The sequence below is a fragment of the Grampus griseus genome, assembly GCF_964374135.1.
Source record: "Grampus griseus genome assembly, chromosome: 6".
In the NCBI taxonomy this organism is placed as follows: Eukaryota; Metazoa; Chordata; class Mammalia; order Artiodactyla; family Delphinidae; genus Grampus; species Grampus griseus.
In genome coordinates, this window is record NC_139000.1 from 87709205 (window position 1) to 87736384 (window position 27180).

Below are 27180 nucleotides of genomic sequence, written 5' to 3' on the forward strand. Positions count from 1 at the left end.
TTATGGACACAGAGTCTGAGGAGGAGCGGACGTGGGCTCAGGGAGAGGTGTGAGTCTCTGGATCTCATCGATCCAGTCGGTGAAGTAGGTGACATTGGTGAAGATGCTGGGGTACATGGGATGTCGGCAGTCAAAGTCCCAGCTGGCCAGCCCCATCAGAATCCAGGAACTGGCAAAGTCACAGTAGAGGATCTCCACGCAATCACCCTAGGAAAGAGATGGGAGTTCATGAGGGTGACTGAGCCAGCCTCTAAGAAGACCAGGAAGCAAGGTGGGGCTTATGAGTCTGAAATCCAGGCTCACTCAGGTGGACCTCTGTGAAAGTCCCAAAACCAACGTCCCACTGCAGACCAGCCCTATTAAGCCATGCAGGCAGGTACTGGAATCATGCTTTAGGAAGTTCCTGATTGACCCTCAGGACAATCATGGATCTAAACCTATCAACATATGGACCCCTGTGCCCAGCAAGGTCCTGGTGGTCCAGGACAGGGCAATATCCAAGGCCAAGAAGGGACAGCTGCACCATAGGGCCCAAGAGAACTGGTCTGTGAGTAAAGCCTGGTCAGATAAATCTGCTGCAGACCCCAGCTCTTGCAAAACCCTGAACTGCAACAGCACATGCCCACATGGGTCCTCCTCCTTTTTCTTTCATTTATTTAGGCCTTTAATTTTTCTCTCAACTTCTTAGTTGAGCATCTTCAGAAAATGTCCATACCCAGGCGTGGTGGAGGCAGCCTGTTTTGCTTGGGGAGAAGATGGGTGGTCCCCAGAAAGCTGCTGGAGTCCTGAAATGCTGTCAGGGCAGGACAATCTGGTTGGAAATTCCCTCACTCATCAGCCAAAGTGAAGGTCCCATCCTTGGGGGTGGGGGTGGAGGAGCAGGGGCCATAGTCATGCTTGGTGCTCCTCCACTCACCTGTGCAACACGCACATCAAGCATCCAGGGCAGCCTCCACCTTTGGGCACAGCGGGGAAATGACAAGGCTCTTCTTTTGTGGTGCTTTTGTAAATAAGCCAATTAGCCTGCCACTGTCAGATGTGACCTGTGGAAACAAGTCATGGAAGGGACAGGACAGGAAGGGAAGGGCGCTTCATAGGGTGGAGGCACAAAGCTTTCCTGTGCTGAGATGACAGGCAAGAAACAACATAACTTTCTGATGCAGGAGAAGAGGGAGCAGTAAATGCAGACGAGGAGAAGAGGGTTGAGCCAGGTGCGGGGGAGGAAGAGCAGTGATGTGTGTGGGGCAAGGGGGATAGATGGGACATGGGGTCACAGGGCCTTATGTGGGGGGTTAGAATTGACCCCCATGGAGAACTATCTAGGTTATGTCTAGCACCTGGATCACTCTGCTGCTGTGTGGAGAATGAACCAGTTGGGAGGTAGCTACAGGAGAGAAGGTGAGAGATTACTGATGGGGAGGGCCAGGACAGTAAGAAACAGTCAGATTTGGGGCAATATGTTGAAGGAGGCAATAGGGGCCGTCAAATCTGAGTGGTTCTCACCCACGAGGGAGGAACTGCAGACGGGAAGCAGCAGGCTGAGCACGGAGCCCTAGGGTCTCCAGCATTTCGAGGTGGGAGGGGAGGGGACCAGGTGCAGAGCAGAGTAGCTGACTAGTCCTGGTGCCCAGGAAATGGGAGTGAGACTTGCTGAAGTGTTGAGTGAGAGGAGGACTCAGGTCCACTGGTGGCTCTGGCAAGATAGGCCCTTGGAGATGTTGACCATGTGGTTCTGGTGGCACATGGGGACACTCCTGGGTGGAGTGGGTCAGATTCAGTGCTGCTATGGGTCTTTTGGAGAAGGAAGGCAGACAAACTGGGCAATAGCAGGAGGGAGATGGCTGTTGCACGTTTACACGGGAGCCAGGAAAGGGGGAGACAGAAGACATAGAGCAAGGGAGCCTCTGAGCACCCAGAGCTCCAGGACAGACTGGCTGGGATGGGCCATGAGGCTCAGGTGAGATGGAAGATACTGGGGTGGGGGAAAGTAGGGCTGGCAAGATGAATGGGCTCTAGTCTGATTGATTGCTTTGGCGTTCTGAGTGAAATGAGAAGATCTCCAGCTGACAGGGGTGGGGTGGGGGAAGTGGCGGCTTGATGGAGAGAGAAGGGTACATGCTGTAGCTGGCCAAAAATAACCCTCAAAGATGCCCATCCTCATCAACGGACCCTTTGGCTATGTTACCTTATGTGGCAAAAGGGACTCTGCAGCAGTGACGGAGTTGAGCATCTTGAAATAGGAAGACTATCCTGGATTATGTGGGTGGACCCAACGTAATCACAAAGGTCCTCATGAGGAAAGAGGGAGGCAGGAGGTCAGAGTCAGAGGAGGAGCTGTGATGACAGAAGCAGAGGTAGGAGCGATGTGCTTTGGGGACAGAGGAAGGGGCCATGAGCCAAGGAATGCTGGCAGCCTGGAAAAAGCTAGCAAAAGCAAGAAAACATTCTCCCCTAGAGTCTCCAGAAGGAACCAGCCTGGCCAACACCTTGACATTATACTTTTGACCTCCAGAAATGTAAGAGAATAAAGTTCTGTTGTTTTAGCCACCCACATTGAGATGATTTGTCACCAGAGACCCAAGAAAGTCATACACGGGGTCTTCTTGGAGATTGGGAATGTGCCATCATCACCTCAGCTCTTCCGCTCTGTGCTCCCTAGCTGGGGTGCCTTTGGTCCTCCCCACAGTGTACCCACCCAAAGCTGTTCAAGGCCAGGGGAAGGCCTGATCCATGTCCACGCTGGGCCTCAGGGATACATGCAGATGAGCCATGTGGTTATCTACATTATGATGGATTCTGGGCCAGTCTGCAGAAGATGGGAAGGCAGAGCCCCCGAATCAGTGGCTCCTTTAACCCCATCCTTTCTGAGCGAAGTACAGATGCCCTCAGGCGACCTACATGCAGAGGCGGGACCAAATCCAAAGCTGAACCCAGGGAGCTGTGCGAAGAAAGAAGAGAAAGGGAAATCTCTCCAAGCAGCCTCAGAAGCAGCAGATTAAAGCTCCACAATCAACTTGATGTACCCTGCAATAGTGGAATATATGAATAGACAAAGAATCATCCCAAATTGAGGAGGTGGACTTTGAGAGCAAGATTTATGATTTTTTCCCCTTTTCCTCTTTTTGTGTGTATGTGTATGCTTCTGTGTGAGATTTTGTCTGTATAGCTTTGCTTTCACAATTTGTCCTAGGGTTCTGTCAGTCTTTTTTTTTTAACTTTTAAAATTGTTTTCTTAATAATTATTTTTATATTAATAAATTTATTTTATCATGCTTTATTTTATTTTATCCTCTTGCTTTCTTTCATTCGTTGTATTTTTTCTCGCTTGTATTCTGAGCCGTGTGGAGGACAGTCTCTTGGTGCTCCAGCCAGGCATCAGGGCTGTGCCACTGAGGTGGGAGAGCCAACTTCAGGACACTGGTCCACAAGAAACTTCCCAGCTCCATGTAGTATAAAACGAAGAAAATCTCCCAGAGATCTCCATCTCAACACCAACACACAGCTTCACACAAGGACCTGCAAGCTAAAGTGCTGGACACCCTATGCCAAACAACTAGCAAGACAGGAACACAGCCCCATCCATTAGCAGAGATGCTGCCTAAAATCATAATAAGGCCTCAGACACCTCAAAATACATGACAAGAAATGGACCTGCCAACCAGAAAGACAAGATGCAGCCTCATCCAGCAGAACACAAGCACTAGTCCCCTCCACCAGGAAGCCTACACAACCCACTGAACCGAACTTAGCCACTGGGGACAGACACCAAAAACAATGGGAACTACGAACCTGCAGCCTGCAAAAAGGAGACCCCAAACACAGTAAGATAAGCAAAATGAGAAAAAAGAAAAACACACAGCAGATGAAGGAGCAAGATAAAACCCCACCAGACCTAACAAATGAAGAGGAAATAGGCAGTCTACCTGAAAAAGAATTCAAAAAAATGATAGTAAAGATGATCCAAAATCTTGGAAATAGAACAGAGAAAATGTAAGAAACATTTACCAAGGACCTAGAAAAACTAAAGAGGAAACAAGCAATGATGAACAACACAATAAATGAAATGAAAAATACTCTAGAAGGGACCAATAGCAGAGTAACTGAGGCAGAAGAACAGATAAGTGACCTGGAATATGAAATAGTGGAAATAACTACTGCAGAGCAGAATAAAGAAAAAAGAATGAAAAGAACTGAGGACAGTCTCAGAGATCTCTGGAACAACATTAAACGCACCAACATTCAAATTATAAGGGTTCCAGAAGAAGTAGAGAAAAAGAAAGGGACTGAGAAAATATTTGAAGAGATTACAGTTGAAAACTTCCCTAATATGGGAAAGGAAATAGTTAATCAAGTCCAGGAAGCACAGAGAGTCCCATACAGGATAAATCCAAGGAGAAACACGCCAAGACACATATTAATCAAACTGTCAAAAATTAAATACAAAGAAAACATATTAAAAGGAACAAGGGAAAAGCAACAAATAACACACAAGGGAATCCCCATAAGGTTAACACCTGATCGTTCAGCAGAAATTCTGTAAGCCAGAAGGGAGTGGCAGGACATATTTAAGGTGATGAAGGAGAAAAAACTACAACCAAGATTACTCTACCCAGCAAGGATCTGTTTCAGATTAGATGGAGAAATTAAAACCTTTACAGACAAGCAAAAGCTGAGAGAGTTCAGCACCACAAAACCAGCTTTACAACAAATGTTAAAGGAACTTCTCTAAGCTAGAAACACAAGAGAAGGAAAAGACCTATAAATACAAACCCAAAACGATTTAGAAAATGGGAATAGGAACATACATATCGATAATTACCTTAAATGTAAATGGATTAAATGCTCCCACCAAAAGTCACAGACTGGAAGAATGGATACAAAAACAAGACCCATATATATGCTGTCTACAAGAGACCTACTTCAGACCTAGGGACACATACAGGCTGAAAGTGAAGGGATGGAAAAAGATATTCCATGCAAATGGAAATCAGAAGAAAGTTGGAGTAGCAATTCTCATATCAGACAAAATAGACTTTAAAATAAGGACTATTACAGGAGACAAAGGAGGACACTACATAAGGATCAAGGGATTGATCCAAGAAGAAGATATAACAACTGTAAATATTTATGCACCCAACACAGGAGCACCTCAATACATAAGGCAAATACTAACAGCCATAAAAGGGGAAATCAACAGTAACACATTCATAGTAGGGAACTTTAACACCCCACTTTCACGAATGGACAGATCATCCAAAATGAAAATAAATAAGGAAACACAAGCTTTTAATGATACATTAAACAAGATGAACTTAATTAATATTTATAGAATATTCTATCCAAAAAAACAGAATACACATTTTTCTCATGTGCTCATGGAACATTGTCCAGGATAGATCATATCTTGGGTCACAAATCAAGCCTTAGTAAATTTAAGAAAATTGAAATCGTATCAAGTATCTTTTCCGACCACAATGCTATAAGACTAGATATCAATTACAGGAAAAGATCTGTAAAAAATACAACCACATGGAGGCTAAACAATACACTACTTAATAACGAAGTGCTCACTGAAGAAATCGAAGTGTTCACTGAAGAAATCGAAGAGCAAATAAAAAAATACCTAAAAATAAATGACAATGGAGACACAACAACCCAAAACCTATGGGATGCAGCAAAAGCAGTTCTAAGAGCAAAGTTTATAGCAATACAATCCTACCTTAAGAAACAGGAAACATCTCGAATAAACAACCTAAACTTGCACCTAAAGCAATTAGAGAAAGAAGAACAAAAAAACCCAAAGTTAGCCAAAGGAAAGAAATCATAAAGATCAGATCAGAAATAAAGGAAAAAGAAATGAAGGAAACGATAGCAAAGATCAATAAAACTAAAAGCTGGTTCTTTGAGAAGATAAACAAAATAGATAAACCATTAGCCAATCTCATCAAGAAAAAAAGGGAAAAGACTCAAATCAATAGAATTAGAAATGAAAAAGGAGAAGTAACAACTGACACTGCAGAAATACAAAAGATCATGAGAGATTACTACAAGCAACCGTATGCCAATAAAATGGACAACCTGGAAGAAGTGGACAAATTCTTAGAAATGCACAACCTCCCAAGACTGAATCAGGAAGAAATAGAAAATATGAACAGACCAATCACAAGCACTGAAATTGAAACTGTGATTTAAAATCTTCCAACAAACAAAAGCCCAGGAACAGATGGCTCACAGGCGAATTCTATCAAACATTTAGAGAACAGCTAATACCTATCCTTCACAAACTCTTCCAAAATATAGCAGAGAGAGGAACACTCCCAAATTCATTCTACGAGGCCATCATCACCTTAATAGCAAAACCAGACAAGGATGTCATAAAGAAAGCAAACTACAGACAAATATCACTGATAAACATAGATGCAAAAATCCTCAACAAAATACTAGCCAACAGAATCCAACAGCACTTTAAAAGGATCCTACACCATGATCAAGTGGGGTTTATTCCAGGAATGTAAGGATTCTTCAATATATGCAAATCAATCAATGTGATAAACCATATTAACAAATTGAAGGAGAAAAACCATATGATCATCTCAATAGATGCAGAGAAAGCTTTCGACAAAATTCAACACCCATTTATGATAAAAACCCTGCAGAAAGTGGGCATAGAGGGAACTTTCCTCAACATAATAAAGGCCATATATGACAAACCCACAGCCAACATCATCCTCAATGGTGAAAAATTGAAAGCATTTCCACTAAGATCAGGAACAAAACAAGGTTACCCACTCTCACCACTCTTATTCAACATAGTTTTGGAAATTTTAGCCACAGCAATCAGAGAAGAAAAAGAAATAAAAGGAATCCATATCGGAAAAAAAGTAAAGCTGTCATTGTTTGCAGATGACATGATACTATACATAGAGAATCCTAAAGATGCTACCAGAAAACTACTAGAGCTAATCAATGAATTTGGTAAAGTAGCAGGATACAAAATTAATGCACAGAAATCTCTGGCATTCCTATACACTAATGATGAAAAATGTGAAAGTGAAATCAAGAAAACACTCCCATTTACCATTGCAACAAAAAGAATAAAATATCTAGGAATAAACCTACCTAAGGAGACAAAAGACCTGCATGCAGAAAATTATAAGACACTGATGAAAGAAATTAAAGATGATACAAATAGATGGAGAGATATACCATGTTCTTGTATTGGAAGAATCAACATTGTGAAAATGACTCTACTACCCAAAGCAATCTACAGATTCAAAGCAATCCCTATCAAACTACTACTGGCATTTTTCACAGAACTAGAACAAAAAATTTCACAATTTGTATGGAAACACAAAAGACCCGAATAGCCAAAGCAATCTTGAGAACGAAAAACAGAGCTGGAGGAATCAGGCTCCCTGACTTCAGACTATATTACAAAGCTACAGTAATCAAAACAGTATGGTACTGGCACAAAAACAGAAAGATAGATCAATGGAACAGCATAGAAAGCCCAGAGATAAACCCATGCACATATGGTCACCTTATCTTTGATAAAGTAGGCAGGAATGTACAGTGGAGAAAGGACATCCTCTTCAATAAGTGGTGCTGGGAAAACTGGACAGGTACATGTAAAAGTATGAGATTAGATCACTCCCGAACACCATACACAAAGATAAGCTCAAAATGGATTAAAGACCTAAATGTAAGGCCAGAAACTATCAAACTCTTAGAGGAAAACATAGGCAGAACACTCTATGACGCAAATCACAACAAGATCCTTTTTGACCCACCTGCTAGAGAAATGGAAATAGAAACAAAAATTAACAAATGGGACCTAATGAAACTTCAAATCTTTTGCACAGCAAAGATAACCATAAACAAGAACAAAAAATAACCCTCAGAATCGGAGAAAATATTTGCAAATGAAGCAACTGATTAATCTCCAAAATTTATAAGCAGCTCAATAACATAAAAACAAACAACCTAATCCAAAACTGGGCAGAAGACCTAAATAGACATTTCTCCAAAGAAGATATACAGAACAAACACATGAAGAATGCTCAACATCATTAATCATTAGGGAAATGTAAATCAAAACTACAATGAGATATCATCTCACACCAGTCAGAATGGCCATCATCAAAAAATCTAGAAACAGTAAATGCTGGAGAGAGTGTGGAGAAAAGGGAACACTCTTGCACTGCTGGTGGGAATGGGAATTGGTTCAGCCACTATGGAGAACAGTATGGAGGTTCCTTAAAAAACTACAACTAGAACTACCATATGACCCAGCAATCCCACTACTGGGCATATACCCTGAGAAAACCATAATTCAGAAAGAGTCATGTACCAAAATGTTTATTGCAGCTGTATTTACAAGAGCCAGGACATGGAAGCATCCTAAGTGTCCATCATCGGAGGAATGGATAAAGATGATGTGGCACATATATACAATGGAATATTACTCAGCCATAAAATGAAATGAAATTGAGCTATTTGTAGTGAGTTGGATGGACCTAGAGTCTGTCATACAGAGTGAAGTAAGTCTGAAAGAGAAAAACAAATACTGTATGTGGACACATATATATGGAATCTAAGAGAAAAAAAAAAGATCATGAAGAACCTAGGGGTAAGACGGGAATAAAGACACAGACCTACTAGAGCCTAGACTTGAGCATATGGGAATGGGGAAGGTAAGCTGTGACAAAGTGAGAGAGTGGCATGGACATATATACACTGCCAAACGTAAAATAGATAGCTAGTGAGAATCAGCCACATAGCACAGGGAGATCAGCTCAGTGCTTTTTGACCACCTAGAGGGGTGGGATATGGAGGGTGAGAGGGAGGGAGATGCAAGAGCAAAGAGATATGGGAACATATGTATATGTATAGCTGGTTCACTTTGTTATAAAGCAGAAACTAACACACTATTGTAAAGAAATTATACTCCAATAAAGATATTAACGAAAATCAATGTTTAAAAAGCTGCTCAATGTCACTAATTATTAGAGAAATGCAAATCAAAACTACAGTGAGGTATCACCTCACACCAGTTAGAATGGGCATCATCAGAAAATCTACAAACAACAAGTGCTGGAGAGGGTGTGGAGAAAAGGGGAACCCCTTCCACTGTTGGTGGGAATGTAAATTGATACAGCCACTATGGAGAACAGTATGGAGGTTCCTTAAAAGACTAAAAATAGAATTACCATATGACCCAGAAATCCCACTACTGGGCATATACCCAGAGAAAACCATAATTCAAAAAGACACATGCACCCTAATCTTCATTGCAACACTATTTACAGTAGCCAGGACATGGAAGCAACCTAAATGCCCATCGACAGATGAAATGGATAAAGAAGATGTTGTACATATATACAATGGAATATTACTCAGCCATAAAAAGGAACGAAATTGAGTCATTTGTAGAAATGTGGATAGATCTAGAGACTGCCATACTTAGTGAAGTAAATCAGAAAGAGAAAAACAAATATCGTATATTAGCCCATAGATGTGGAACCTAGAAAAATGGTACAGATGAACCGGTTTGCAGGGCAGAAATTGAGACATAGATGTACAGAACAAACGTATGGACAGCAAGGGGGGAAAGTGGTGGGGAGGTGGTGGTGGTGTGATGATTGGGAGATTGTGATTGACATATATACACTAATATGTTTAAAATGAATAACTACTAAGAACCTGCTGTATAGAAAAATAAGTAAAATAAAATTCAAAAAAATAATCAGAGAAGGCATACTTCTCACACCCATTTCCTCCTCGACACCATCCTATTCCCTGGCAACCACTAATCTTTTCTCAAACTCTACAATTTTGTCATTTTGAGAATATTATATTAATAGAATAAAGTATGTGACCTTTCGAGATTGGCATTTATCACTCAGCATAATGCCCTTGAGTCCCTCCAAAGAGTTGCTGTATCAATAAACTGTTCTTTTTTTATTGCTGTGTAGTGTTCCTGGTATGGGTGTAACACCATTTTAACCATTCACCTATTAGGAGGAATTTTTAGTTGTTTCCAATCTTTGGCTTTTACAAATATAGCTTCTACAGTCAAATCATGTACAGATTTTTGTGTGGACATAAGTCTTCATTCTCCTAGGATAAATAGCCAGGAATGCAATTGCTGGGCCATATGGTATGTATATATTCCATTTTTTAAAGGAATAGCCAAACTATTTTCCAGTGCGGCTGTATCATTTTACAATCCCACTAGCAATACTAAGAGAAATCCTGTTTCTAGCCATCCTCACTGGCAATACAATTAATTTTCATGTTAGCTGTTCTAATCAACATGTGATTATTCTCATTGTGTTCCAAATTTGAATTTCATTAACGGGTAGTAGTTTTGAACTACTTTAATGGCTTACTTGCCAAACATATGTCCTCTTTGGTGAAATGTCTCTTCATATCTTTTCCCCATTTTCTAATTGAATTGTTCCTATTTTTACTGTTGAGTTTTGATACTTCTTTATACACTCCAGATACAAGTCCTTTGTCAGATGTGTGGTTTGCAAATAGTTTCTCCAAACCTGTAGCTTCTTCTCATCCTTAACAGGGTCTTTAATGCAGGAAAACATTTAATTTAGATAAAGTCCAATTTTCTATTCTTTCTTTTCTGAGTAGTGTTTTTGCTCTCATGTGTAAGAACTCTTCACCAAGTCCTAGGACTTAAAGATTTTCTCCTAGTTCTTGTAAAACTTTCAAAGTTTAAAATTTTACATTTAAATCTATGTTCCATTTTCAGTTAATTTTAGTATTTCTTAAAAACACTATCCCTTTTGCATTATATTTCTTTTTAACTTATGTAAAAAAAAAGTTTGTGGTATTGGTATGTGTCTATTTCTGTATTCTCTATCCTATTCATTGAACTATGTATCTATCCTTCCACCAGTACCACACTGTCTTACTTATAGCTTTATGGTAGGTCTTAATATCCTCCAACTATATTCTGCTTTCTCAAAATTGTTTTACTTATTCTGGCTCCTTTGCCTTTACCTTTTGTTCATACATTTTAGAATAAGCTTGTCAATGTTGACAAAAAAATTCTGTTGGAAGTTGACCTTTTATTATGTTGAGTCTTCCAATCCATGAATGTGATATGTCTCTCCATTGATTTAGGTCTTGTTTTGTTGTATTGTACAGATCCTCTATTAAAATATTTATAATCAAATATTTCATGTTTTGGAAGCATTGTGTATGGCATCGTGTTTTTAGTTTTGGTTTCCAGTTGTTCATATTTGGAAATATGATTAATGTTTTTGTGTTGATCTTGTATCCTGAGACTTTGTTAAAGTAATTGCCACTTATTAATTGCTTCTTAGAGATTTCTTGGGATTTTTCTATGCAGACAGTCATGCTATCCATGAGTATGGACAGTATTATTTCTTCTTTTCTAATCTGTGTGTCTTTCTTTCTTTTTCTTGCCATGCTGCACTGGCTAGTACCTACAGTACTAAGTTGAAAAGGAGAGATGAAAGAGGACATTCTGGCCTTCTTTTGAATTTAGGAGGAAAACATTCATTCTCTCACCATTAAGCATGATGTTCACTGTAGGTTTTTTGTAGATATTCTTTATTGGGTTGAAGTAGAGCCCTTCTATTCCTAGTTTTCTGATAGTTTCTAACATGAATGTGTGTTGAAGTTCATAAAATGCTTTTTCTTCATTAATTGATGTGGCCACGTAGATTTTCTTCTTTAATCTATTAATATGGCAAATTACGCTGATGATTTTTGAATAGTAAACCAAGCTTGTGTTCCGAGAATAGACTCCATTTGATCAGAGTGTATTGTTATTTGCTTCCTTCTTCATGTGTTGATATTATTGTGCAATTTTTTTCCCATTTCCATGTGTGAAAGCTTAGATTATTGATCTGAGACCTTTCCTCTTTTCTATTATAAGCATTTAGTGCCATTCATTTCCCTCTTAATAATGTTTTATCTGGATCCTTCCACATTTTATGTGTTGTATTTTCATTTTCACTCAGTTCTATTTATCTTAAAAATTTTCCTTGCAATTCCTCTTTAACCATGGATTATTTAGAAGTATGCATCTTAATTTCCAAGTGTTTGGAGGCTTTCTACTTCTCACTCTCATTTTTATACAATTTAAAGCTTAGATTTGGACACAGTGGAATAAAATGCAATTATGTTTGTTTAGTTACTTTATAGAGGTTCTTCAAATATCACTGGAGTGAAGTTTTGAAATATTAGTTTTACATCTCAGTCTTTTGCACCTGTAACCATAAGAGAGTTCCCTAAAAATATGTAACCCTGGCTGTTGGAGCCATGTTTATCAGGGGAAGTTCACAGACACAGGAATAGTGGGGAGTTTGTGGGTCCCCACTGCACACTTTTTTCTGGGCCAGAACACAGGGATTCAGTAGGGATCCAGGGTCCAGGAGAGGGACCCAAACTTTGGACTCTGCTGTTTATATTGCATAATCAGAGAAGCCCAGGTCCCGTGTGGGCAGGGAGTAGAACCAGCACTGGGACACACAGGACCCAGGTCCAGTCCCTCTCCATGGAAAGAGCACTCTGGATGAGGGAGGCCCAGCCTCTCTCCTACTGGTCAGGGCTGATCCAAGCTGTGGTTGCAGCTGTACTGCTCAGTAGGCCCATGGCTGTGTCACCAGCTATGACAGCCATAAGCCCTGGCTATGGGTAGTGTCCATGAAGTCTTGAGGAAGGCCGACCTTCGTCCTGCAGAAAGCCAGTCTTGAACAAGTTAGCCCTGCCCTGTCACTACTTCAACAACCAAAATTTTCATTACTCTTTCTTCCCAACCCCACTCAGATAAAAGCATAGTTTCTCATGGGGTTGCCAACCTTTTATTTTCCAAATATTATCAACATCATTTCATAAAAGAAAGGACATTCGAACCCCAATTAACTAAGAAGCACATATTGCAGAATAAGCTCGTTTGCCCTAAAACAAGACCCTTAGCTATTTCCATGGATCATCCTTGATTTCTCCATTATGCTGCTGAGTAGTGCAAAGTTGGTGCTCAAGAACTCCTTGGATGATGGTGTGCTATCAACAGCTGCTGTGAAAGAATGAAGCTGACATCCTCGGTGGCTATATGGGCAGAGGAGTTGAGGAGACAGTAGGTGATGCTTCTGTGCTGTCAGTGAGGGCTGTCCTCTGCCCGCACCCCTTTTAATCCCTTCGTATCCCTACCACCTGAGGAATGAAGGCAGTGATGAATTACTGGCAGAATTGCCCTGTCTGATAAGAGGGTCACCTGCAAGCCAGAGGGCCCAAATTCTCCCTGGAACACATCACTCCCTACCCACCACTTAACAATTCCCTTCAAACAAAGGTACAAATTTATAATAGCTGTACCGTTAAGATACGCAGTCTGTGATTCGTAAAATTGTGACTCCTTTCAATTTTCCTTTCGGATAATTGTGCCCTGTTCTTGGAGAAACATGACATTTTGTAGGGAGAACCCAGGCCAGGTGGCCAAAGTCTCTGTCAAGTCTGTTTCTTCAGCCAGTAGTTTGATTTCAAGTGAGGGTGTTGGAGATGAGTGCACCTTCACCATGATAGCCTTTCCCTGGTATCACTGGCCAAGGTTCCCTTTGGTGAATAAAATGTACAAAAGGTTGCCCAGCACCTGCCTCGCTGCTGCTCCTGGGAGTAGGCACCTCTTTTGCACACCCTGTGGATGGTGGTCCTTTCTCTGATTCTGTGAATGTGTCACTTGTTAAACTACTATATCTTGAGGCCTGTAAACTATTATTTCTTGATGTCTGTGCAAGTTTCAATTCTGAAATTTCTATTTCATTCTTCTTACGGATTGAAAAACACTAGTGAAATGCCTCATCTTACAATCTATGCTCCTTAACATTAACCCTAGTCTTCTTAAAGTCCTTGGTCTTCCTCTCTCGGAGGCTTCCTGGGGCTTGATTCCAGTGGGCTGGTGAGGTGGACACCACTGAGCTTGACAACATGCCATACTCCACCCAAGCCTGGAGATCTCCGGTGTCTGGGGGAAAAGGCAGGGGCTGTGAGACAGGAGACAAGAATGGAGGTAAATTCAGGGGTAAAGCCCAGGGAAGAGTCCATATGTCAGTTGCAGGTCAGCTATGTGCCCTCTGCCCGAGAAGACGCCCCTCAGTGAGGGATGACCATCTGCTCTCAGAGAGAGTGAGGCTCCTGGGCCCGGCTTCTCATGTGATACTGGGCGGATCCTATGCACAGAGGCTGTGACCTGCAGGGGCGTCTATCAGCACCTCTGCAGGGGTGAGGGGCCAAAGTGGGCCATGGGCAACCTCTCCCAGGAGAAGTCACCTGTCCTGGAGCTGGGGCATCAGTCCCTCAGACCCACACCATTTATCTTTCTACCCGGGTTCCAAGCCCAGCAAGGCACCATCCTGACTTCCCCAGTGTAGGATTTCCCCAGTGTGTGACAAGCCAGGCTGTGGCCACCTACCCTGAGGGCATAGGTCAGCAGAGCAAAGCCCGTCACTGCCCCCTGGTGAGGCAACTACAACAGAAAGGTGAGCTTTTGAGAGCAAGGGTCAGGTGTCAGGGAGGAGAGGCAGAAACCCAAGAAGGGACCCATCGCCTGAGGCCACATCCTTGTCCACCTCTGTGGGGTCAGTCAGCCTCCAGTGTCTGCTCTGAGGTCACAAGACCCCACAGTACTGGCCATCACAACCACCTGCCTCAGAAGAAAACAAGAGGGCACGAGAGCAGGAGGCCCATATGAAAAGTGTGGTCCAATGAGGAGGTGCTCCCTGGACCAAGTGAGAAGACATGGCTTCTCAGGGCACAGCTGCCCCGAGACTCAGCATAAATGTCTGGGCTGTGAGCCCATTGATTCTGGGAAGGGGACCAGTACAAGGTGAACAGATGCTCCATACTTTGAGTCAGGCAAGCCAGGAGCCAAGCACTGACAATCAGCCTGCGTTACACCCTCATGTTTCACAGGGCAGGAGCCTCGGGGGGGGATGGGGCCTGCCCTGAGGTCACAGCAGAGAAGGTTTGCTGCTGGAGGGCCATACACAGGACAGCTGTATAGAATGTGATCAAAGGCTCTCTGGTGCTTCATGCCATTCAACACCAGGGGCTCTTAAGCAGCCCGAGGGTAAGATACCGCCAAATCCTTGCTACAATTTCTGAGCCCATCCTCAGATCCCAAATTTTGCACAGATTGCCAAAAGTTTCATGGGCTTCTGGTCAAGGACCCAATTCATCTGGACTTCTCAGTGCACAGCAAGATTGCCAGGACAGGGCCTAGGGATCTTGCCCACACAACCGTCCCTGACATTTGCTCCTGGAGAACCACCTGCCCAGCTACCGACATGTCCTCCTTCCCGCTAATCAGGCTAAATGCAACTGGGAGAAAGGCAACACAAAAGGAGGCAAATGTGGAAAAATAAACCCGACAGTGCTGTCTCCCCCAGCCAAGACTAAGAGTCCATGAGTCTACCCACTGCACTCACCTGAAAGCCCCCACACATCACAAGGAGCACAGAGAGCACACAGGCCGTCAGATACACCTGACCTCAATTTCTCCTGAGAGAGCACTCAGGGGTCTCCCTGGGATTTGGAGGTGTCAACAATTCACTGCATTGTGGCTTATGCCACAGAGCAATTTTGAACAAAGATTATTGTACCAGTAAACGTTAAGCACTGCTTTAAGGCCAATCACTTTACGTTAAAAGAGAAAGGAATTGGGACTTCCGTGGTGGTGCAGTGGTTGGGAATCCGCCTGCCAATGCAGGGGTCATGGGTTTGATCCCTGGTCTGGGAAGATCCCACATGCCGCCGAGCAACTAAGCCTGTGCTCCACAATTACTGAGCCTGCGCTCTAGAGCCCACGAACTATGTCTACTGAGCCCGTGTGCCATGACTATTGATGCCTGCGCGCCTAGAGCCCGTGCTCCGCAACAAAAGAAGCCACTGCAATGAGAAGCCTGCTCACCACAGCTAGAGAAATCCTGCGCACAGCAACGAAGACCCAATGCAGCTAAAAACAAATAAATAAATTAATGAATTTTTAAAAAGAGAGAGAAGAATGGAATATTTTAAACAGAGACATATGAGCCCTTTAAAGGGCAAAAAAATGTTGCTTGCAGCTTTTCAAATGGGAAAGGAAACAAAAAAATGACTGGGTTTGCTGTTTTCCTTGAATTTGTCTAGTACTAGCACTAGATAATATTGATGATCTTCATGCTTGATCACAAACAACATGTTGCTGTAATATTCAAACTGTTCGTGAAACTTTTTTAATCTCATGATTTACTCTGGAACAATTGTGTTGACATAGGTACTGATGGTGCAAAAGCAAAGGTGGCAGAAGTGCTGGCACCTTAACCCAAATCAAGGAGTGGCACCAAACTGTACTAGTTGGGCTTGTATTCACTATCATACACTTGTATTACCAGTGCCAGTTCCAGTTAAGAATGTTCTGTCTTCAACAGTAAAAATGATTTATGTTAGTAAATCTTGACCATTGAAATTGAATATTTTATAGTATATGATGAAATTCAACATACAAACATCACACATCTGTATATCAAAGTGAATGGGAAAAAGATCAGATATTGACAAAGAGGAAGTGGATGACATGGATGATAGATGTGAAAAATTAACTAAAATGTAGCACAGAAAAGAAATGGTCTGAAATTATGAATGAGAAATTTATGGACCTAGAGTCTGCTGGTGGCTTGATTTTGGACTTTGCAGCCTCCAGAAGTGTGAGAAATAAACGTCTGTTGTTTAAGCCACCCAGTCTGTGGTAGTTTGTTCTAGTCCCTTGAGCTAAGACATATTTTGGTACCAAGAAGTAGCAAATACCTAAATATGTGGAAGTGGCCTTGGAATTGGATAGTAGGTAAAGGCTGAAAGAGATTTGAAGTGCATGCGAAAAAAAAGCTGAGATCACCATAAATGCCTTTCAGCCCTTACCTATTAAAAGTGATTCTGGCGGTGGCTCAGAAAGAAAAGAGGCACACTGGAGAGGAAATCTCCATCTTTGTAGAGAATACAGAAATAATCATGAACAGATAGAAATATGGACGTTAAAGGCTATTCTGGTGAGGTCTCAAACAGAAATGAGGAACACGTTATTAGAAATTGGAGGAGAGGCAAGTCTTATTATAAAGTGGCAAAGAACTCGACTGAACTGTGTTCTAGTGTTTTTTGGAAGGTAGACATTGTGAGTGATGAAACTGAATATTCATCTGAGGAGATCTCTGAACAAAGTTTGGAAGAAGTAGCTTGATTCCTCATCACCGCTCAGAGTAAAACTCATCAGGAGAGAGAGAAATTGAAGACCAAATTGTTAAGCAAAAAGAAATCAGAACGTAGAGATTTGGAAACTTCTCAGCCTATCCATATTTGAAAGTGAGAAAGCCTGTTCTGAGGAAAACTCGAAGGGTGTAGCAGGTGTGCTATTAATTTAATTTGTCCTCTCAGCAGAGGCCAGGAATAGAGAAGGATTAAACCAGCAGGGACACTGCCAGTTTGAACTACAGGGGACAGAGAAAGCCAGGCAGAATGAGGGAAGGCTGTCAGAATTCTTGGATTCTACAGAATGGAAGACTAGAGCAATTTGGCTGTGAATGTGTACTCCTCTTGAAGAAAAGGGGAGCAAGACCCCAAAGGTGATTCCGAGGTCATCGGATCTGTCAATCCCACCACAGGAAGGGGACCTCTGTTTCAAAGTGTGAGATAGTCGCCCTCACAGAGAGTCATGGTGTAGGTGGAGGCCCTACAGAGAGCTTCAGTGTGGGTGGCACCCCACCAAGCTGAAGGAGTGGGGCTGCCCCACCAAGCTGTGGGGATGATGTTGCCACCCCAGTGGGCCTGGAGGGCAAAGCCTCAAACCAAAGAGGATTATTCTCCTACCTTAAGATCTAATGGGATTGGCCTTGCTAGGCTTTGGACTTGCTTGGAAACTGTCATCACTTCCCTCTTTCCTATTTCTTCCTTTCAGAGTAGGGATGTCTATTATATGCCAGTCCCATCGTATTTGGAAACACTTAACTTGTTTGGGTCACAGATTTACAACTACAGAGAAATTTTGCCTCAGGATGAATAGTACCTCCAGTCTCACCCATATATGATCTTGATGGTGTTTAGCTCAGACTCTGGACTTTAAATTTTACAGTTGATGTTGGAATGACTTAAGGTTTTTGAGGCTGTTTGGATAGAATGAATGTATTTTGCATACAATAAGGAAAGGAATTTTGGGTACCAGGGGCAGAATGCTATGGACGTATATCCCCCCCACCAATTCTTATGTTGAAGCCCTAATCTTCAATGTATTTGGGGATAGGGCCTTTGGGAGGTAATTAGGTCATGGGAATGGAGCTTTCATAATGGGTTTAGTGCCCTTAGAAGAAAAGACACAAGAGAGATCCGTCTTTCTCTCTGCCACGTGAGGACACAGTAAGACAACCATCTGAAAAGTAGGAAGAGCGCTCTCACCAGGAGCTGAATATGGCACCTTGATCTTGGCCTTTCAACCTTCAGAACTCTTAAGAAATTACCGTCTGTTTTTCAAGCCACCAGGTCTATGGCATTTTGTTACAGCCATCCAAGCTGATGAAGACATAGAGAATATATAAGATGGTCTAATATACATATATCCAGGGTTCTAGAAGTAGAGGCAGGAGAGAATGAGTAGAAGTAACATTTGAAAAAGATAATATGTTCTAGATGAGATGAAGAATGTGGTATCACTTAATGAAGCAAAATAGATCACATGGAGGATAAATTTTTTTAACCTGAAACTAATCACACGTCAAGAAACTGGAGAACACAAAAGACAAAAGACAATCTTAAAAAAAACAATTAGCAAGGAAACTGATCACCCACCATGAAAGGGTGTACTGATGGCATAATTTGAAAAAACAGTAACAAAAGCCATATTCGATGGAATAAATATTCAAAGTTCTGAAAGGAAAAACTTTTCCTCTGGAACTGATTACCCTGTCACATTATAATTTATAAAAGTTCACCAACAAGGGAACTGATAAATTATTATTAATGTATGCATACAATGCAAAATTATAAATAATTAAAAAATTAAAGAACATCTAATATATCCATTTTTCTTAAAGTAAGAATGTTGAAAGAAGAAGCCAAAGGCAATATGATTTACATGACACCATATATAACCCAAAATATAATTATTATACATAATTGTGATTATCTACAGCTGTGCTAAAAGCATAAACAGTTTTATAAGATAGATATATACCAAGCTCTTGATGGTGACTATCTTTCTCATTGTTGGTGACTGTGTAAAATGGGATAACCCTTGTGGAAAACAATATGATGTTTCCTCAAAAAATTAAAAATATAACCACCATGTGATCCAGCAGTCCCACTTCTGGGTTTGTATCCAAAAGAATTCAAAGCAGGATCTCAAACAGGTATTTGCACACCCACATTCATCGTAACATTATCCAAAATACCCAAGATGTAAAGAAACTCAAATGTCCATCAACACATGAATGGATAACGGGGTCTATAAATACAATGAAATATTTCCTTCTTTGAAATAAAAGGAAACCATGTCTCATGCTACAACATGGATAAACCTCTAAGACATTATGCTAAGTGAAATAAGCCACTCATAAAAGGACATATCATAGCCACTCACATGAAGTATCTACAGTAGTTAAAATCATAGAAACATACAAAGGTGATTGTCAAGATCTCAGGGAGGAGGAGGGCGAATTAGGGAGTCTCTGCTGTCCCAACCCCCGCCTAGGTCCTGAGGAAGGAATCAGAACTCAGAAGCAGGAGAAGAGGCTTTGGCCAGCAGGGAAGGGGGGATGAGGCCCAGGGCGGGTTCACAAAGGATCAGAGCATCTGAGTGCGTTAGGAGGAAGGGGCTTCAGAGGTGGGCCAGCACAGGCCATGACGGGGGCTAAGCAGGCTGCAAGGGGGGGCAGTTCGGGGAGACAGCAGGGGTCTGCTCCCTGCCCCTCATTGTTGGCTCGTCTCACCCTTATGAGCGGGTCATTTCCCCTGCTCTGATGATTCGAAGTCTCTGCCAGCACCCACAGGACGGTGACTGAGGCCTCCACACTCCTCTGCACGGATCCCAGCTCCCACCCAGATCTGGGGCCACAGACACCTCTCCTCAACCCCTGCTGCTCCTGTGAGCAAGCTGTTCTTGTGAAATGCGGTCATAGTTTGTTATGAGGAACCATTTTATATGGGAATACAAATCAGTGTTGATGCCAATACACACACATGTCCAGCCATGGGTGGAAAGGGAAGGGACAGTAGTTCTGGGGTGTCTTTGCACACCCATAGGCCCCTGAGGCCAGTCCCCACAGCCACAGCCAGGTGGGTCCTCCTCCCTCAGTTGAACGAGATGCTGCTGCACAGAAATCCCACAAGTTCCACAAAGGGGCCCAACTGTCATTACCCTTATACACACCTTTCACGGGTGCCCCATGAATTTCCCCGCACCCATTCCCCTTGTTGCATCCTCATTGGGATTAAGAGGTAGCTGCCTCCACCACTCTGCACATTGCAATAATCCCAGTGGGACTAGAGGATGCTCCCGCTACGACGAGGCAGACAGTCCTGTCCCCATAGCCAAGACTTTTCCTCTCTGGTCAGGCCACCCACACAGAAGACCCTGGATGAGCGGAGGGTCATCCCAGCGCCGTCGCCTGGCCACTTCAGGGAAGCAGAGAGAAGCTCCATAATGACAAGGGCTGTCTCCAGGCTCCATCCTAGAAACTGGTGAGTGTCCAGAGGGCTGAAAGGCACAAAAGCAGCTCTGCCTCCCCAGAAGGTTCAGGGATGCAGAAGATGGTACAGAGGCCCCAGAAGGCCCCTAGCCAAGCAGGCTTTAGAGAAGGGGATGATGAGGGGGTCCCTGGGGAAAGTGAGAGCTGTGCATTCCCAGGGCCAGCCTGAGGAGTCCTTGTCTATGTGGAGGAAAGGTTTGGCCACCTGTAGATCCAGAGCTCCTGTGACCGCCCTCATCCTTCCTTCCTCTCTGGATCGCTCTCTGTGGAGCAGCGCAACACGAACAAGATGACAGTGGCCTGAGAGCATTTCCCACCAAGACGATCTTTATTCACAATTGATATACGTCACTCCAAAGGTCCTGCTCCACACACACCTGGCCACACCCACCTCCCCCACCTCCCTAACCCCCCACAATCCCGCTCCCCCTCCCCGGCCTGGTGGTCCTGCCCTCCCTTCCTTCCCCCCACATCATCCAGGGTCAGCACTGGGATGACAAGGAGGCCCTAGCCTCCCCTGGGGGCCACCCTGGAGGTCCGGCCCAGCTGTTCCCTACTGCCTGCAGTGCTTCTTCTTCTTCTTCCTTCTCCTCTCTGTGACAAACGGGTCACGATTTCTCTTTCTCGGCCGTGAGGGGCGATCCGGCCCCAGAGCCAAGGCTGGCCTCCCAGACACCCCGAAGGCAGCCAAGGGGATGGGCAGCTTCTCAGCACTGGCTGGGCGTCCACACAGAGCCCGCTTCCTCGACTTGGGAGGGGCTGGTGGAGCTGGGCTGAGACCTCTTCTCTGAGGGGAGGGGGCGTGGGGAGCACTCTGGGCCCCCCAACCTCCAGGGGAGGCCAGGCCTGAGGCATGGGCAGGACTCTGGGACAGACTGAAAGGCCGCATTCTGTGCTGAGTGCCCACGACGAAGATCATCCCAGGGAGCTTCACCTTGTCCTCACCGGACCCGTCCCTGGGCCCTCGGGCCTCCCGAACAGGAGTGGCCTCTCTGAGAACAGACGTGTCCCTGGGTCCCCGTAGAGGGGCAGTGCGCCTTTGACCCTGGGGAGGGGAGGGCGGTCCGGCCCGGAATGGAGAGACCTCCTGACGTCCTCGAGAGGGAACAAAGGCTTTGGGCCTGCACAGGCCAGTGTCTGTTTGGATGAGCCTATGAGGAGCCTCAGAATCGATCTCTGGTGGGCAGGCTTCATCACTGACCCCTGGATGGGGGTCTTGGTCGTGCCTCTGGGCACCTTGGCCGGCGTCGGGCTCAGAAGGACTTGAGCGCATTCCGGGTGCACCGTGACTCGGGGCTGCCCCCACACCCTCGTCCTCTTTCAAGGCCAGGAGTCGTTTCTGCACCAGCTGGTAGGAGGGAGGAGGACAGTGTTGGCTCCACACACACGTGTGAGAGGAGGAGCCCTGGGCAGTGGGATAATGGCCCTTGGGGGAAGGAGGGGACGGGGGACCCCAGGACTCGAATCCAAATACAGACACTGTGGCATTCCTGCCATCCTCCTGCACCTTATTCCCAGCTTTGTGCCCTTCCCTCCCCTCCGGCTCACCTCCTCTCCTTCCTTTCACCCTGCACTGCACCCACCCCAAAACGGGCCCTTCCCCATGCCAGGCCTCCCAGGAAAGGGAGGGATGGACAGCGCCAGGTGGCCCTCCAGTTCTGGGGCCCTACCTCTCCCCTGTTCACTGGGGTCCCTCAATGCCCTGGTCTTCCTGGGTGTCCCTTGTCTCCCCTGTTCTACCGGGGATCCCTCCCTCCTCTGGCTCCCCTGGGTCATCTGGGTTCCCCTGTCCCCTGGATCACCTGGAGTCTCCCTCCCGTGGGGTCCCCTGGCTCCCTGAGTGTCCCTCTCCCTCCCCTGGCTCACTTCTTCCGGCGTGAGCCCTTCCTCCTGCTCCAGCTCCTCCGCTAGGGCCAAGAGATCCAGCTGTGGGTCTGGGGAAAGCAATTCTGCCAGGAATCGAGGGTGAATGACTGCCTCCACCTCAGACAGAAAGAAGAGGCTGTGAGCATCCTTGGCCAGGAGTGGCCTGTGAGACAAGAAGACCCGAAGGGAAAGTGAAAAGCAGAGACCCACCCCACTGCCCTTCACAAGGCGGGGATGCTCAGCACACACACACACACACACACACACGCACATACACAGTCACACACAAAAGAGCACATATACAGAGGCACATACACAGACACACAAAGGCATACACACTGACAGACACAAACACGTACACACATACATCTGCGTAAACCTCCCCTAACACCAGGCTCAGGAACAAGGAGCTGAGCTTAAGTCCCAACGGCCTGAGCAGAGCCCAGATCTTGGGTGCTGAGTGTTCCATGCCCTGGCACCTTGTAGACCCCAGGCTCCAGGCCTAGCCTACCTTGGTGACAAAGTCCTCCTGGGAACACAGCTTGTCAATGTAGCTCAAGAGGCCCGGGTCCGAGTAGGTGCCGTCCTCTTCCTGCTGCAGCTCATTTCCGTCCTCTCCACCTTCCGCATCTGACTCGCCTGTGGCTGAGTGGACGGGCCCCACCAGCGCATCCATGATGTCCATATACTCCCTCACAGCCTCGGGGGGAATCTCCTTGGGTGCCTTGGGCTCCGGGGGCTGCTGGGACTTTGGGCGGGAGGGCTGGGCCCTGGGGCCGCACATCCTGGGAGCACAGGCTGAGGCAGAGCGGGAGGAAGGGAAGGAAGGTGAGGGACTCCCGGTCCACCTCCTGACCACCGAGCGCACATTGGGGTGAGGGCATTGTTTCGGGGACATTGATGTGGGTGTAGGGGGGTCAGGACCACCTGAAGCCTCATGCACTGTTGGAGAGGGGAGGTAAGGGGGGCATCTAGGAGAGTCACAAGTAAGGAAGTGGGGAACCTCCAATTTTCTAGGGGTCTCGCCATCAAGCCCACTTCCTAGGCAGACCTTGTGTGGGGTCCTTTGACAGGGAGGTGTGAGAGGAGTTACAAAACTGACCAAGTCAATACCCAGCAGTGACAGAGGGCAGCTGAGACCCCACGCCCCCAACCCCCCGTCTCGGTGTCTGTTTTGGTTGAAAGACCAATGCCCCTGTCTTGAAGGAAAAGGATCCACATGGGGACAGTGGCCAACCCTAGGTCCCTGTTACCTGTGCCTTCAACACCAGTGGGAACCTGGGTGCCTGGCTGAAGGCCCACTTTCGGGGCTGGGGGCCCCCGAGGATCCAGCTTCGGTGGGGCTGGAGGAGGCAGGTCCTGCGCACACTGCATCCACTGCCACTTCTGAATCTGCATGTCATCCTTGGCCTCAAATTCCATGAACCTGGGGGGTGACGGAGGCACAGGCCACCCTGAGAAAAAGGCCTGGGTTCTGGAGCCCAACAAAGGCAGCCAAGAATGAGGGATTGGGAGAGGATGTGCCTTGGGGCTGTCAAGGCCCTGTGAGGTGCTGTGCACAGCAGAGAGCTGCTCCTGGAACTGAGACAAGATCTGGGACCCTTCCTGCCTCACCAGCACTGCAGGCCATTCAACAGCATAGACCCAGGTCGCTGAATTGAACCAGGTCAACGGGACATGTGGCTGACCCAGGGGGCACCCTCCTCATGCCCCCCGTCCCCATCCAGAACCACATGAAGGGCTGACAGCCAGAGGCTGGAACAGGCATGTGTTCCCCACAGGGGTCCTTGCCCGAATCCAGGACCCTGGGCTGGGACTGAGAGTCCTGGAACATAGACCTGGAGACAGGGCCCAGGAGAGGCTGGACGATGTGGGTGCTGAGCTCAGAGGAGAGGCCTTCCTTTCCTCTGAGAGGCGCTCGTTGGTTTGCTTTTCTTTCTTAAACCAAGGGGATTACCACGGAGCAAACAACGGAAGGGCCAGAGACCCTTGGGCTGACGACAGGTGGCTTCCCCAGCCTCTTCAGGGATGCCAGTGTACCCACTCAGGCCACTTTTCATGAGGAGAGGGGGTCCCAAATCTATGTCAGTGGCCGCCAGCCACCCACCACTAAGGAAGCAGCAGGCTGGCGGGTGGAGCTCTTTCCCCGGCTCAGCCCACATGGCCGGAGTTGGACCCCAACTGGACTCACAGCGTCACCCTGCCCCATCCTGAGACCTTCATGTCAAGGCAGGGGTAGCTCAAAATCAGGGGAGGGCAGAGCTCCTGGTGGAGGAAGGACAGAAGACCGAAGCTCTGAAGGTGAGGGAGGGGTTTCTGGAGGACAGTAGGTCTTCTGGGCTGCGGGGCCCCTGTTCTGGGAGATAGCCCTTCTTTGTCCTCTCTGATGAGCATCCCCATGGCCAGACACTGCCCTCACCCACTCGCCTCACCCTCCATGCAGCCCCTAGGCCCAGGACGTTGACTCACTTTTCTGCTATCTCATAGTAGATCATCCGATCAAAGTTGCTAACGCGCTGCCATTCCTGCACGGCCCTGCACAGTCCCCACTCCAGCGTCATGGTGGGCTTCAGGCGGGCCAGGGATCGAAGCACTGGGCTGTAAGACCTTGGCATCAGTCTCCGTGCCCAGCCCAGCCCCCACCTGCCTGACCCCACCCGCCAATGTGGACCACACATCACTCAACGTAGCATGACTGAGCAACTGGAGGGTGAGAGGCAGGTGTCTGGGAGGGCAAAGACAAGCCTTCCCGGCTACTGCTGTCACCGCCTCACACTCACTCGAGATGACCATCCACTCCCAGGCTACAGCTGGGACACTGTGCCTTGGGGAGCTCTTTTCCTCTTCAAGGCTGCCTTTTCATAAGAAAAATCACTATCATCAATGAGGCGTGGCATGTGCCAGGCCATCTGCTAACACTCCATAGATTAGCCCAAGGAGTCTTCTGCCCGGTCCTCAGAGTGAAGTGTGACTGTCCCCTTTTTACGAGGGACCGGAGGTTTAGGATGGAAATGCCTGCCAGGCTCACAGTTCTAGTGGGAGAGAGCCCACGCCCTTAGGAGAGCTCTACCATCACCCTGTTCCTAGTGGAATTCTCCACAACAACGAAGTCGAGGCGTGCATTAAGCGCTCGCCTGGGCCCTGCACTCCTCCCCCTCCTCCGAAGTGACCTCCCCCGGCCATGTACACTCAAGTCCTGTATGAAAGGAGACGGCACCACAGGAGAGTGCGGCATCCACTCCTTGGCTCCTCACCTTACAGCACGAGCCTCTCTGACTGCAAGTCTGCAGTCCACATTACCATGAGACTCATGGAAGAGCAAGTTGGCTAGACTCTCAGGGTGGTGGGGTCAGTTGAGATGAGGCACATTTCAGTCATGATGTCATGGCCTGGCAGGCTCACCCATATGACCGACAATGTGCCTTCTCATAGCATGGACATCGCCCTCAGACCTTGCTTCCAGTATCCCTAGAAACCTAACCTGCGAGTCCATCCCCAGTTCCTCTTTATCTAAAAGCTCCGATAAGCTCACGACCCCCTGAGCGTTCACTCACATGAGAAAGCAGGAAAGAGCTTCTGCATCAGGACTCTGGGGAAGGTGTCTCCGCGCCAGTGGCTTGAGGCGCTGCCAACGTCGGAAGTTACTGTACACGCTCTGGGGGTTAGAGCAGTCACCCTGCGAGGCGTAGGGCTGGTTGGTGGCCAGGCTGCCCTCCCTGGAAGTGCCATGTGGCCAAGGCCCAGAGTTCACTGGGCGAATGATGGGGACCAGCTGGGCAGCTGGTGGTGGAGCTTGAGGAGGAAAGCCTGGAGTCCAGCCTCCCTTGCCAGCCTGAGTAACTCCAACAGCTGGAGCAGTCACAATGGTCTCCATCGCAGGGTTTGTTACGAATACGGGTGCAGGACATGCAGTAGTCCCGCTGAGGGCCCCTGGAGCGCTCCAGGTGAGGGGGCCCTGAGTTATGATAAAGGTCTGAATCTGGGGGGCCTCCACTGGCCTCCCTTGTGACCTGACTTGGATAGTGAGGTTGCAGGCCCCAGGGGCACTAGGTCCACAGCCACCATTAGCCACCAAAGGCGTCGTGGGGAAAGCTGGCAGCAGCTGGCTGCTGCCAGGAGGGAATGCTGGGGTGATGGGAGGTGGCAGGTGCTGCCCCCAGGGTGGCCAGTGCTGGGGGCCAGGAATGGGTGGAGGAAAGGGCACTGCCGTGAAAGTAGGCAAGGAGTCACCGGGGTTCATGGTGAACATCTGTTCCCAACACTGGAGCTGCTGTTGAGGCAAAGGAAAGGAGTGAATGGAGGAGGAGAATGGGCAAGTGGGACAGAGGCTCTCTGCGGCATCAGAGTGTAAATCTCCACAGGTGAGAGACACTTGGACAAGGGAAACTGCAGCGTGCAATTGTCTTCAAGTGCTTTTCATGCCCTGACCTCCAGTTGAGAATTATTGCACCAGTGACCCCGCGCCCATCCACCAAGGCCCCTGACCCCTGCCTGCCGAGAAGAAATTGCCTCAGCAAGCACTCACTTGGAGAGCCTCCCTAAGGCGCCCCTGGCAGCTAAG

At 46.5% G+C, this 27180-nt stretch overlaps 1 protein-coding gene across 1 annotated transcript; it reads right to left on the minus strand.

Moving 5' to 3' along the window:
- On the minus strand, positions 1-26859 carry LOC309824179 (NUT family member 2G-like; the record flags this gene model as incomplete). The annotated part of the gene is made up of 8 exons (XM_082656906.1): positions 1-207; positions 19995-20109; positions 21311-22101; positions 22620-22736; positions 23131-23417; positions 23873-24045; positions 25089-25217; positions 26174-26859. The coding sequence occupies 8 exons, from the start codon at positions 26857-26859 to the stop codon at positions 1-3; spliced, it is 2505 nt and encodes an 834-aa protein (XP_082513032.1).
- Positions 26860-27180: the final 321 nt, after the last annotated feature.